Source organism: Podarcis gaigeae (genome assembly GCF_964106915.1).
Source record: "Podarcis gaigeae genome assembly, chromosome: 17".
Taxonomy (NCBI): Eukaryota; Metazoa; Chordata; class Lepidosauria; order Squamata; family Lacertidae; genus Podarcis; species Podarcis gaigeae.
In genome coordinates this window covers 31458617-31473195 of record NC_139694.1, presented here as the reverse complement: position 1 = coordinate 31473195, position 14579 = coordinate 31458617, and the positions used below count along the sequence as shown (strand labels likewise).

Below are 14579 nucleotides of genomic sequence, written 5' to 3'. Positions count from 1 at the left end.
TGGTGGATCCCTTCCAATTCTATGATTTTTGCTCAACCTTGAGCCTCCCAAGATATTGTTGGACTACAACTCCCATCATCCTTGACCCCTAGTCCTTCCCGCTAGGGATGGTGGGAGTTGTAGTTTTGTGGTGGTGAGGCTCGCCAAGGTTGAGCTTTTCCTCCTCTACATTTCTATCTCTAGGTTCGCCAAGGAGAGAGCAGCCACTTCCGGCAGCCGTCTGAGGGCGAAGGACCATTTCCGCCCGGACGTCGGGTGCTTCTCAGCTGCTTCCGGGGATCTAAGATGGCGGTGGCGCTGTCGCTGCCGCTCGGGGCGGAAGGGTCTCCCCAAGTCATGGCGGACTGAACGGCAGCGGCTCGCCCCGGGGAAACGGGCTACCTCGTCCCATGCCCACCCAGGTTGGGTGTGAGGGGGTCCGGGGAGAAGCGGGGCTCGCCTGGGCCGTGTGTCGCTGCAGGAGGGAGAGGGGAAGGTTTCCGTGGCGGTGGAATGGGCGCTGGTTGCTGGGGGCGAGCTGGGTTGCTAGGGCCGCGCTTGCTGGGTTGGGAGGGGGAGAGGGTTCCTCGGCCGCTCCCGCATCTGCGAGGACTCGGCCGCTTAGAGGGGCATCGCCTGCATTTGGGAGCTCCCTGTCTATGGAGATCAAGCAGGCGCCTTTCCCTTCACTCTTCCTGCCTGCTGAAATAATAATAATATTAATAGTAAAAATAATAAGAAGAAGATTTATACCTCGCCCATCTGGCCGGGTTTCCCCAGCCATTCTGGGCGGCTCCCAGCAGAATATTAAAAGCACGATAAAACATTAGACATTAAAGACTTCCCAATACAGTGGTACCTCGAGTTACATACGCTTCAGGTTACAGAATCCGCTAACCCAGAAATAGTGCTTCAGGTTAAGAACTTTGCTTCAGGATGAGAACAGAAATTGTGCTCCAGCGGCCCCATTAGCTAAAGTGGTGCTTCAGGTTAAGAATGGACCTCCAGAACGAATTAAGTACTTAACCCGAGGTACCACTGTATACTGCTTGAAATATGGTGCCTTTCACTTTCTCCCCGCCCCCCACCCTGTTGTTACTGGTTCAGAATATTGTATGCTGCTCTAAAAGGTTCAGCTGGGGAGATGGTGGTGGTCAGTCTCTGGACTGATAAAAACCATGATTTACACCAGGGGTAGGCAACCTAAGGCCCATGGACCGGATACGGCCCAATCACCTCAATCCAGCCCGCGGACAATCCGGAATCAGCGTGTTTTTACATGAGTAGAATGTGTCCTTTTATTTAAAATGCATCTCTGGGTTATTTCTGGGGCATAGGAATTCAGTCATTCCTCCCCCCCCCAAAAAAAAAGATATAGTCCAGCCCACCATATGGTCTGAGGGACAGTGGACCGGCCCACGGCTGAAAAAGGTTGTGACCCCTGGTTTACACAGCTTTCATTTAAAGGAGGCAGAGGGTGCTGGGTGGGGGGTGGGAGCTGTAGGATTTTCTCTGATTCCTTTCCACTCTCTTAGTCCAGTCTAAGGCACAGTTGTTCTTAGTCCTGGTGAAAGAGATCCTTTAAACTGGAAATGCCAGGGATTCACAGCCATTGTTTGAAAAAGAGGCAGACGTTGGATGAATTCTCCCATTTGCTCTTTACAGCTTAGCGTCCCTTAAATGTTTTTCCTTGACACATCTCATACTGCTGACCATGAAGGTTTGAGTCAGACAGACAGACAGAGCAGGAGGTGGGGGTAACATGAGTCTTGTTTGCAAATGCATTGATTTGTACTTTAAAATGTTTGGGGCCTTTGAGCTTCCTTAGTTGCTTTTTTAGTGAGATTCTCACCCTTGTTTCTGATGCTTCTGCAGTTCTGCTTCCCTGGCGAGGCACATGGAAGTTTCATCCCAACCCCCCACAGAAGACGCAGCCTGCACTGGTCCCAGTTGTTAAATGAATTCCGTGTCACCCACCTCAGTGCAGTACTTAAGCCAGGATGAGCTGCGCCACTCAGACGGAAGGCAACTCTTCAATCCCAGGTCCAGCAGTCAAGGGGGGAACTACCCAGGGCTATTCCCCGGAGGGGGTGCCGCACGCAGCCAGCATAGCGAGCCTGACGAAGTGGACAAGATCAAAAGCAAACTCTTCTCTGTCTGGAACAATGTGAAATATGGTGAGTCAGACTTACGGTTGTTGCATGGAAATTAAGGGAAATTATCCTTCTTCTGCTTAGTCCTCCACTTGACAAGTTTAAATAATGTTTGTGCTTCCTTTAAGAGGGAAAACCCCACCAAAGGTGGCATACAATTAAATTACAGAATCGTACAATTATAAAAATATTTAATATTATAAAAATATTAAAAGCTAGAAAAAATGAACCATAAACTTCTAGCTCCAATATTCCAAAATATAGTAGCAGTTTATGGTTTTAAGTCAGAACAAAAAGGGGGATAGTGGTTGGATTCTCTTTTTCAACAATGCATCCTTATCTTAAAAAATGAACAATTGAAAATTGTTTATTGGGAAAGCTTTGTTAGCCACTAATCATCTATGTCTAGAATCTTAAACCAGAAATTAAACATATATGCATCTCAATTGTGTTTTAATCAGGTTTTTAACTGAATGTTTAATTTATTTTTAAAATATTTTAAATAGTTGTTTTGAACTAATTTTGTTTTATTGTTTTTAAACCACTTTGAAGGTGTTTGTTTTTTGCAATCAAGTGGTATATAAATTTTAATGAATTAAATACTAAATTGGCAGTGTGCTAGTTTTAGCCTACAGTGACGTAGAAGGTATGGCTCTGGGAGTACTCAGTAGAATTATTAGCATTTGGCTTTGTATGATTTTGGGAGACCCAGGATATCCCCAGATTTCAGTGTCATAAGGCTTGTGGGTAGATGTTGTCTTTGAGAATCAAGATGGCCCCAAACTTCAATACAATTTGGAGCCTGCACTCTTGAGAGGCCTGATTCTCATGTTGGCCTTTGTCTTGTTGTGCCATGAAGTGACTTCCTTTATTTGGCACGACTCGTCGTGCCATGGAGTGACTTCCTTTGTTTGTGCTGCAAGAGCTCCTCTGAAATTCCTCCATATGTTGAGATCTGGAATTCTGCCATGTCCTCTGGGATATGGCAAATCTCCAGGTCTTGCAACAAAAGCATTCATTCATTGACAAAAGGCACTTTCATGCCAAGCTGACCCAAAATCCCTGTTAGATTTGGAGGCTGAGCACAGGCTTTTGATATGTCAGTATTTGTTTCTGAGAACAGCTGCCAAGTGTGTTTTTACGAAAAGAGCAGAGAGCAAATGTGTGTAGGAGGCTTACACACCTTGAACAAATATGGCTAGCCTTACTGATCATGGGGTGGGGAAGATAATATGATTTGGAGAGCAGGTTCTACTTCTGTTTTCTTGTCATCTTGTCATTAGCCTCTGCTGGGCTAATAAAGCTGTCACCTCTTGCATGCTTTTCTGGTTGGTTTGAGAACACCTCCTCTGCCAACTTCTGCTTCTGCATTAGCTCCTTGAATCATGGCTGTGGAGAGTGAATGTGAGCACAGATCTATCTGGGTTGGTGAAAATGTCCTATTAAATTCTACTTACAACACTGATTGTGTGTTTTGTGCTTACAGATAAGGATTTCGTATCTTACCCCATGGCATTTAAAAACTAATCCAAGAGGCAGGGGTGGGGTTGGAGAGATTTAGTTCTGCTTTCTTTTTGTGTAATGTTTAACTTGATTGCTTTATTCTGGCGATGGGAGCAGAAATCCACCGTATCTTCCCTCCCTGTATTTTTTCCTGCACTAAGAGCACCTGCTTTGTATGATTCCAGGTAGCTTCTCTTGTCAGGAATGAACAGGGGCAATTTGGACGGGGTTGCTTTTAATCTGTAGTTGAGGGGCTGAAAAAAATAAAACATTTATAGTGCTCTTTCTACACCTGAGCACTGAGCTTCAGCACATTGTAGAATTCCCCATTGCAGGCACATGCTGGTGGATACTTTATCTGTTCATTTAAGTATTTATAAACCACACTTCAGAGGGTGTTAAAGAAGGACCGAACATTCTTTATGTATGCAACAACAGCAGCAAGGATACTTGTCGCCAAACATTGGAAAACCCAAGACTTGCCCACACTGGAAGAATGGCAGATGCAACTGATAGACTATATGGAACTAGCAGAAATGACTGGCAGAATCCGAGACCTGGAAGAGGAAGCAGTGGAAGAGGATTGGAAGAAATTTAAGGACTATTTACAAAAATATTGCAAATTGTATGAGTGTTAAGAAGGATGCAAGAGTGAAAATAACATGGCACCACTAAGCTAGTTGAAAAGAGTATGAGTTGAAAAGAGTACAAGTTGAAAAGAGCTAGTTGAAAAGAGTACAAGTGAAATTTAAGAAAAGATAAATTTTAGATAAATTTTATGTCTAAATTAAGTATTTAAGTTTTAGATAAAAGTATCTAAAGTTAGGGACACAATATTGGAAAATTACAAAATAAGAATTGAAACAAGGTGATAAATTGCTGGTTAAAGTTTTATAAATCAGGAACGCAGGAACGAGAGATGTGAGGAAGTCCAAAAAGCGAAGAAAATATGGTTATTATCTAATTGATTCTGTTGTGGTATGCTTTTTGTATAAGGTGTAAGTGTTTTTTCTTTTTTTCTTTTTTGTTCTTCTTTTTTCTTTATTGTATTAATAAAATCTTTAATAAATATTTTAAAAATATATATATAAACCACACTTCAGTAGTAGTAGTAGTAGTAGTAGTAGTAATAATAATAATTACAAGCCAGTGTTCACCATACAAAAGATACAATCATAAGAATGTCAATAAAGCATTAGTAAAAACTTCCATAAGTTGTGGTTGGTTAAAAGAAAATTCCCATTTCCAAGGCCTGTCTAAATAACACCAGGTGAGATTTAACATAGTTGTTGCATGTGCAGAACGAGATCTGTTCATGCAGGCTATTCTTGGATAGATGCTCCCAACTACAGCCATGCATTCACGCACGTGAGGACTGAGGTGAATGTGAGAACGCAAACTGCAATAAATGACATTTGAGGGGTGGCTTCTAGTCCATTGGTGGATGTTTATTGGTGGGTAAGCTCTATGGAAGGCAACATCTTAAGCAGAAATGTGCAGGGAAAGGTGTTCCCTCTGCAGAGTGTTATGCAGTCAGGCTGGGTGTGGGGAGTTCTGCCACTGGAGGCCACTGGTTTGGAGGTTAAGTCAAGCCTGGATCTCCGTACCAATCTGCAGGAAGGAAGTGGAGGCCCAGTGTTGAATGCCACATGGTTTGTAACAAACCTACCTGTCTCCTTTTCCTCCCGAGGTTGGACGGTCAAGACCAAAACTAATTTCAGCAAGCTTTCCCCAGTCTACCTCTTTGGACACATCTACCGCTTTGAACGTGAAGGTGAGCGGCTTGGGAGGCAGGGTGGAGGGGATTCCCAGAATTTGGGTTCATTTTCGTTTTGCAGTGGTATTGTGCAGTTCCTTCATGCACTCTCTGCCTGCCTCCTCCTCTGACCCCCAACAAGACACTATTGATTTGGTGTAAAATCCCTCAGTCGATAACAATAGATGCATTTCTGAAAGAGGCTGCCAATTCTCTTAGCAGTGCAGGAGTACGGATAGGAGATGGTGACTTTGAAGATCAAGGCCAAGAAGTCCTTTCATGCCGGCCCTTTGTTGCTTTTCTCTCTCTGCCTCTTCTTTGTCTTGGATAGCCAAGGAGGGATTACAAGCTCATACTTGCCCTTTATTTCCTTAACGTTTGAGATGTATAGCATTAGTTCAGTTTGTTCTGATCCTTATTCATTTATCCTAACTACTTGGATCAGGCTTCCTCAACCTCGGCCCTCCAGGTGTTTTTGGCCTACAACTCCCATGTTCCCTAGCTAGCAGGACCAGTGGTCAAGGATGATGGGAATTGTAGTCTCAAAACATCTGGAGGGCTGAGTTTGAGGAAGCCTGACTTAGATGAAGAGGATTATCTTGACAGTACAGCTAGAGAAAGGGGGTGGGGGACTGGATCTGCCAACAGATCCTTTGTGGGCCAGATTTGACAAGTGGACATGGTCACCCACCTGATGATCATCTGATGTCGCAATGACATTAGGGCAATGTTTCATTAGTCCAGCTGTTGTTGGACTACAGCTTCCATCATCCCTGACCACAGGTTTGTGAAAAACCGCATTAGGGGACGGGTACTCTGAATTGTCGGCACTTGGTGAGAGCCCTGTTGGGAACTGGCTGACTGCCAGTAGCACAGCCAGCCTAGCCAATGCACAATCAGGACTTTGGGACTTACATTTGTGCACTGGCAGCCACAGCTCCACCTGCCCATAAGATGTCAGGTGAGCATGGTTTGCATGGTTTGGGGAAAACAGCCTCACAGGCCAAACAGACCTGTGCCGGGCCTGAACTCCCCCGTCTGTGAGCTAGAGGATCTCCCAGTAAATATGGCTGGGGGCGTTGTGATGCAGAAAGGAAAAGTTCTGCCTCTGGACTTGTTTGTGTGCTGCTGTTGGCTAGGCCTCTTCCTTACCGGTCTCTGTTCTGCCTTACAGAGGATGTGGAGTGCTTTCAGAAGGACTTTGCCTCACGCATCTGGCTAACCTACCGACGGGAATTTCAGCAGTTAGAAGGCACTATGTGGACCACGGACTGTGGCTGGGGCTGCATGCTGCGCAGTGGTCAGATGCTGCTGGCTCAGGGTCTCGTCGTCCATTTCCTTGGCAGAGGTGAGGGGCACAGCTCTGTGTGTGACATGTCGTGAGGGGATCCCTCTTGCCCGCCCCTTCCCATTCCCCTGTCCCATCTTAAAGCATGCATTCACGCATGCAGGTATCTGCAGTGTGCCCCAGAATCACGTAGTGTCCCAAAGAGCCATCTAGTCTGAACAGCCCCTCCTCCCATTGCACCTGCCACCCTACCCCAAAATCGATAATTGAAAGAGAGTTGAGCAGTGGAAAAGTTTTTTGCAGAACAAATAGCACTACGAGTTGTGCATAGTTGATTTTACTTGCAAAGCCAAATGGCTCAGCCCACCAGATTCAACTGCCATCCCAATCAAAATGTAGGCTATAATTATTTGCAATCTTGAGCAAGTGAAACGGCGTTACATTTGGGATGCTTCAATGTTTGGGTGGTTAATGGGAATGAAGGGTGCCCTAGTCCTTAGCCTGCTTTTTGGTTTTCTATTCCGCTTTTCAGATTGGACCTGGTCAGATGCCCTTTATACCCCCAGTTTGGCGGAGATGGAGCCCATGAAAGCCACCCCTCTGCCCTGCCCCAGCACAGCTAACCTGCGCCAGGTCCCACCTATCCCTACTGACAGGAGCAGGGGACCCTGGGAGCTGCAGGCCCCTAGGCGCACCTGCAGTCCTGATGAACTGGAAAAGGAGCGTTACCACCGGAAGATTATCTCATGGTTTGCTGATCGGCCTCAAGCACCCTTTGGAATTCACCGTTTGGTTGATCTGGGGCGCAGTTCAGGGAAGAAAGCAGGGGACTGGTATGGGCCTTCTATTGTAGCCCACATAATCAGGTGAGAGGTGATAAGACACAAGAAATGATTTGACTTCCAGGAAATAAGTGGGGGTAGGGGTGTTAGATTTTGACCAGGAATATTTGTGCAATGGGGTGGGGCGAATTGCCAGCTCTGATCAGGAGACCTATATTTGTTGTAAAAGCTCATTTGCCGTGTGTTTTTGCCAATTATTGCATGACTATGCTTAGTGCACAAGTCAAATCAAGCTGCTCGGCCAAGAATATTTAGTGTTTCGAGATTTGGCAGTGCAAAGGCTTTCCAATCTACAGAACATCCAGAACTGGCCTGCCTCTGCCACCCCATTTTGACTGGGGTGTGGATCATCTCACTGCATATGGCATCAGGCGATTCAAAGTTTAAGCCATGAGAACAGGCAAAGGTTTTATATCGTGAATGGGGCTGAGACCACAGTGTTAAAATTAAGAGACAAGTCTTGGCCTGCTGCCAAGGTTTGCAATCAAAGAAGAATGTGTGTCCCTCCAGAATATTAAATTGCATATTTCTGTACTGTGTGTGTATGTGGTCCTGACCCAGAAGTTTCAGCAAAAGGAACAGTCAGTCTTTTCTGCCCCCTTCCTTCCTTCCTTCCTTCCTTCCTTCCTTCCTTCCTTCCTTCCTTCCTTCCTTCTTTTGTGTGTTGATCCAGCAGTGTTTAGTCAGTGGGAGGGGCACAGATTCCAGCCTGCCTTCTGCTTTGAGTCTTTAGCACTTTGGTGTTGTTGTTGTTGTTGTTTGTATTGGCGGGGGGGGGGGGAGTTTGAGGGAATTTTGCCAAGCATCAAAAGCAAAGGAGCCCTGAAGCTGATAGACGGGCTGTTCTGCTGCTCCACTTCCTTTGCTGACCTCGGAAGCTAGAAATCTATAGCTTCTTCCTTTTGTCCTCAATCCTCTGGTGGTGGTCTTGCAGGGATGAGGCTGGCTGGAGAGTGGGGTTGGGAAGCAACGCTGTGTCCAACTGTGTCCAACTGAAGTGCACCTTCTCCCCCCTGCAGGAAAGCAGTGGATTGCTGTTCGGAAGCAGGCAACCTGGCGGTGTATGTGTCTCAGGACTGCACAGGTAAAAGGAGCTGAAGGAGGGTGGGGGGTAAGCAGCCCTGCCTGTGGTTCATGAAGCACCTGGGAGGTCATAGCCCAGGTAGCTGGGCTGAGATCCCCTTGGTTGCAGGACCTGAATTCCTTGCTCTGCTGCTTCCCATAGTGTACAAAGATGATGTGGCAAACCTGGCCAATAGAAGCAAAGACAGGACTGCGTGGGACCCTGGCGCCGAATGGAAAGCAGTCATCATCCTGGTGCCCATGCGGCTAGGGGGAGAGACGTTTAACCCCGCCTACGTGGACTGTGTTAAGGTGACTTGGGAATAGGTGTGAGATGGACTCTGGGACTCAAATGGGCACATCCTTGTTGGAATCCAGGCTGATGGCTCTATGGGACGCGGGTGGCGCTGTGGTCTAAACCACTGATCCCCTTGGGCTTGCTGATTGGAAGGTGGGCAGTTCGAATCCCCATGACAGGGTGAGTTCCCTTTGCTGTGTCCCAGCTCCTGCCAACCTAGCAGCTCAAAAGCATGCCAGTGCAAGTAGATAAATAGGTACCACTGCAACGGGAAGCTAAACAGCATTTCTGTGCACTCTGGTTTCCATCACGGTGTCCCGTTGCACCAGAAGTGGTTCAGTCATGCTGGCCACATGACCCGGAAAGCTGTCTGTGGACAAACGCCAGCTTCCTCGTCCTGAAAGCGAGATGAGCGCCACAACCCCATAGTCACCTTTAACTGGACCTAACCATCCATGGGTCCTTTATGTCTTTGGCTCTATGGGATAGAATGAAAATGTAACAGTTCTTTAACGAGGATTGTGCCCATTCTGTGGAAGGAGGGGTGGGGTGGGAGATTCCTTTGCTGCGTAACGATGGCCAAGTTGTGTAGCCACGACAGAGAAACTGGCTCTCATGAATGCAACTACTCAAGAAGAGCAGTGAATTAAACATGTTTGACTACTTCCCTGCCCACCCAAGTGCACTTACCAGTTGCATTCTTCTTGCCCTGCGTAACGCTCAAAGTGGGTGGTGGTGTTTGGTGTGTCTCCTGGTCATTCTGCGTCAGGGCATACCACAGAGTAGAATCACAGACTCATGGAGTTGGAAGGAACCACCAGGGTCATCTAGTCCAACCCCCTGCAATGCAAGAATCTTTTGCCCAACATGGGGCTCAAACCGATGACCCTGAGATTAAGAGTATCATGCTCTACCAACTGAGCTATTTGTTTCCTTATATCACTGGGCGATCCCTTGGAAAGGGAGCTGGTCAAAGGTGGTGTGATTTAAGTTGCTTTCTTGTGCAGGAACTTCTGAGGCTGGATTTCTGTATTGGGATCATTGGAGGAAAACCAAGGCATTCCCTGTACTTCGTTGGATATCAAGGTAAGAGACTTCATTGCTGAGGTGCAGAAATGTCTGGTCTCCCCTCTCCTCCTCCAGATGTTGGGTTATTATGTGCTGCTTTGCTTTTCCCCAACAAGGGCAGGCACCCCAAATTCTCCACCAAAATGCTTCACCAAAATTGTTGACATGACATTCATCCATTTCTGTAATTTGCATACATTTTCATCCATACTTGGTCACTCATATGCTCAGTATGGACCAAAATGCAATTGCAGAAGTTACTGAATGTAAGTTAACATGCAGAACTTTGCCATTTTTGTTATTGGTCATTGTTTCAAACATTGGAACTTGAACATCGCCAACCCAGAAGTAGGTGTTCTGGTTTGCGAACTTTGCCTCAGAAGCCAAACGTCTGGTGCGGCTTCTGATTGGCTGCAGGACATTCCTTAAGCCAATCGGAAGCCGTGCCTTGGTTTCCCAACGTTTCGGAAGTCAAACAGACTTCTGGAACGCATTCTGTTTGAAAACCAAGGTACGTAAACATTCGTAAACATTTCCTAGTGGTGCACAGTTTAAAGGTGTCCCTTCCTCCCTCATACCCCCACCACACTCATTCATAAGACAAAATGTTGTTGTTATTTAGTCGTTTAGTCGTGTCCGGCTCTTCGTGACCCTATGCACGCCAGGCACTCCTGTCTTCCACTGCTTCCCACAGTTTGGTCAAACTCATGCTGGTAGCTTCGAGAACACTGTCCAACCATCTTGTCCTCTGTCGTCCCCTTCTCCTTGTGCCCTCCATCTTTCCCAACATCAGGGTCTTTTCCAGGGAGTCTTCTCTTCTCATGAAGTGGCCAAAGTATTGGAGCCTCAGCTTCAGGATCTGTCCTCCCATAAGACAAAATAGGATCCATAATTGATCTCCCACTTCTCTTGTCTTCCAGATGACACACTTCTGTTCCTGGACCCGCATTATTGCCAGCTCTTTGTGGACACCACTAAGGAGAATTTCCCCCTGGAGGTAAGCAGCTGCTTAGAGCTCCAGGATGGCATGGGAGCCAGTATGTACCATTGCACCTTAGGCACAACTGTGACAAAATAGTTAACCTTGCATCCGGTGTGGAGACTTTACAGCTTAACTGCCAAAACATAAATGTGTTTTGTTGCTAAAAATTGAGGAAGCATAATAGCCCTTTTAAGAGAAGTATGGTAAAAAGTAAGTAGTCAAAGCAAGAGCTGGTGTTACATTTCTGACACTTACAGAAAGAACAAAACTGGGCAAGGCATATTTTCATCAGTGGAGTAAAAAACTAAAGGTATTTTAATTTTCCCTCAAGGTAACTTGTGATACTTATAAATTCTCTACGTGGAGGAGAAACAGGAGAATAATTGGGTCTATATGCTACAGATGCATTTTTAAAACATGTTTTGAGATGCAGGGTGATATTGAAGGCTTTACTTGTGCAAGATAAATTCTCCGCTAGATTTTCCTTCTTGGCTGAGATCAGACAGGCCACACACACACACACACACACACCCTGGTTGAACTTCAGGCACTTGGTGAATACTCTCTGAAATTCCAGCAGGCATTTTGAACAAGATTTTCTGACTTCATGGGTGATTTTAACTGATCTTTTGCAACCTCATTGTACACCACTTAGAAGCTACGGTGCTCAGTGGTGTATAAATTGGCGGTACTAAATACATAGTCTCTGGGTCATCTTGATGTGAGACAGCTCTGTGAATGTCACGTTTTGCTGTATCCCCTTTTTCCAGTCCTTCCACTGCAACTCACCCCGGAAAACAGCGTTCAGCAAGGTGGATCCCAGCTGCACCATTGGCTTCTACGTCAGCCACAGAAGAGAGTTTGAGGGCCTGTGCGTGGAATTGACACAGGTGAGGGTTATGCTTGCCTTGAGGCAACTCCAAGCCCTGCCAGTGGGGCCAGCTTTGAATTGATTTGTGGATCTGAAAAAACTACACTCCCAGGGTTTACTGGGAGCGGGGTTTGCAGAATTCTGAAATGTGGAAATGTTGATGGTGAGGATCTGGTTGAGGTGATTTGAGGGAATGATGGAAGTACAGTCATACCTTGGAAGCCGAACGCCTTGGCACTCGTACATTTTGGCTCCCGAATGCTGCAAACCCAGAAGTGAGTGTTCTGGTTTGCGAACGTTCTTTGGAACCCGAACGTCCAGCGCGGTTCCCGTGGCTTCTGATTGGCTGCAGGAGCTTCCCTGTTCCCTGTACATGGGAATTGTGAGCTATGTTTTTTTTTCTAATGATAACTCACAAATGGAGAGGAAGATGTGCAAATTCTTTTGTACAGGGGTTCTACCACAAGGTGTTAGATCCCTGTAATTCTACCCTGTACTTGGACTATCACAAAACAGAGAAGAAATAGACTCTAGCTATATTTTGTTCCGGCATAGAGACCTTCTCATGTTGTCTCTGCCTCAAGTATTCGGATTGTGCCAATTGTCCTCCTTTGTGTCTACTGCAGGTCCTCAATTCTGCGGCTGCCAAAGAGAAATACCCCATGTTTTCCATTGTAGATGGCTGCGCTCAGGACTATGGTTTAGAAGAGCTCTGTTCCCGATTCTCCCAGCAAACTGTGCAAGGGCAGCGGCCCAGCAAGAGGGGCAGGGCGAAAAAGGCAACCACAGAGGATTTTGTCGTCTTATGATCGCTGGCGAGGCAGCCCCAACACCACTGACATATTTATTTTTATTTATGTAGATGTCTATGGCAGCCCTCTCCCTTTTTGATCCAGGAGAGAGGGAGAGTCCCTGTGTCGCTCTTGCAGAGACTTGTCTTCTGCTACTCCAGCCTGTAGCAGTCAGGTAGCACTCCATGTCAGAGGCTGCAATTTAAATGTCTTGTGGGGGTTACCAAACTCCTCGATCATTAGGATGCTGCTAAAAGGAAGTCAAGACACTGGAATAACCCGCAGAACATGGGCAAGCGATATTGAGCACTGAAATGACTGTAAAATGGCGAGAGCCAAGGCAGTTCACAGTGAGGAGAGGGAAACCTTTGGCAAAGGTGGTTCTGGGTTGATTTTCTAAAAGTAGGTTTCTGTCTCTGCGACTGAGAGTTCAAGGCAACTTCATTAAGTACACAGAGAACTCAGTCCTGAACTCAGGGCCAGGCTATTAACCCGTGCATTATTGCGCTCAAATTGAGGTTCTTTGCTTGTGTGGTTGCTTCTCCCCATCAATTTGTTTCAGTGCACTCCATAGGCCCATAAAAGAAAGAAGAGGGAGGGGCACAGCTTGTCTTGTCTATTTTTTAACTGAGGTGTATGTATAGAGACAAATCTGTATTCACTTAAATTGAGGGATGAAGACTTTACAAGATAGAGGTTGTTCACTGGTTAACAGGTGGCTGGGGAAGAACAAAAGAGACACAAGGCCTGTTTGGTTAATGATGTATTGGGTGGGCTTGAATAATTAGTATTATGACATGGTTTCAAAGTGTAGAGGAAGGTCTCCCATTGGAAGGAGGCTAAAGAAGAGTGGAGGGGACAGTTCAGGTTAGTTATCGGTGGAGAATAGGATTCCCTACAGAGATACATCCCTGGGATAGATAGAGCCTTGCATATTGGTTGAGAGATCCATGGCAAAGGGGTATTAAACAACCACCTGTATACTTTACCCTGGAGGCAGTTGCTTGAATTCTCTTTCCCCTCCCTGCACTTCCTCCTGCCTTATCAGTCTTCAGCAGCTGCTAAAGCAAAGGTTAGACTGACAACTCTCAGAAGTGGGCTTGGGTGCTCTTCTGCTTTTCTTAACTCAGGTGTGTTTGTGGTCAGCCAAGTTTGCTGTGTGGATGACTCTGCTGGCAACCCAGACTCCCCCCTTCAGAGGCAACACTCCTCCTTCCAGATCTGTTTGATCAATAAAAGCTCTGCTCCAACAGGTGTACTTTTACGGTGTAGCTTTTCATTGACCTGGCTATGACTCAGGAACCAGTTTACTGGCAAAAATCCTTGCTTCTCCAAACCAGAGACTGCCTGGTCCAACCCCCTGTTCTTGTAGTGGATTTGGATTTGATATCCTGCTTTATCACTACCCTAAGGAGTCTCAAAGCGGCTAACAATCTCCTTATCTCTTCCTCTCCCACCTCCCACTGTGAGGTGAGTGGGGCTGAGAGACTTCAAAGAAGTGTGACTAGCCCAATGTCACCCACCAGCTGCATGTGGAGGTGCAGGGAAGCGAACCAGGTTCACCAGATTACGAGTCCACCGCTCTTAACCACTACACAATAGATGCCCATAAACAGGGTACAAGCCAGCAGTGGAGCTAGCCGCTCGGACACCCTGAGCGTCACACATGCTGTTCACCCAGGGGTGGGGCAAACTACCCACGGGGGCAGATCAGTGCGGCAGCAATCCGCCCGGGGGGATTTTGTCATCCCCCCTCTGGGATGACACCTGGGGCGGACCGTCCCCCCTTCCTACGCCCCTGGTACAAGCACAACAGCTGCTCCCCTGCCCTCCCCCCAAACTCCCAGCCTGTAGAGTTCAGACCATGACCAAACTCGTGGTACCTGCAAAGCAAATTATCGGCTATATTACCTGTGAAAGAGAAGAGCTCTTTGGCTACTTGCCTCCATATTAGGGTGGTTCATAGGCCGCAGCTGAAGCCTGCAA

At 46.6% G+C, this 14579-nt stretch overlaps 1 protein-coding gene across 1 annotated transcript; it reads left to right on the top strand.

Moving 5' to 3' along the window:
* The first annotated feature begins 229 nt into the window (after nucleotides 1-229).
* Nucleotides 230-13851, top strand: ATG4D (autophagy related 4D cysteine peptidase). Its single transcript, XM_083719311.1, has 11 exons — nucleotides 230-401; nucleotides 1855-2156; nucleotides 5326-5409; nucleotides 6566-6739; nucleotides 7212-7545; nucleotides 8541-8605; nucleotides 8747-8895; nucleotides 9889-9967; nucleotides 10870-10946; nucleotides 11702-11821; nucleotides 12429-13851. Exons 2-11 carry the CDS (start codon nucleotides 1937-1939, stop codon nucleotides 12609-12611), a joined length of 1485 nt encoding a protein of 494 aa, XP_083575437.1. The 5' UTR covers nucleotides 230-401; nucleotides 1855-1936; the 3' UTR covers nucleotides 12612-13851.
* The last annotated feature ends 728 nt before the right edge of the window (nucleotides 13852-14579 follow it).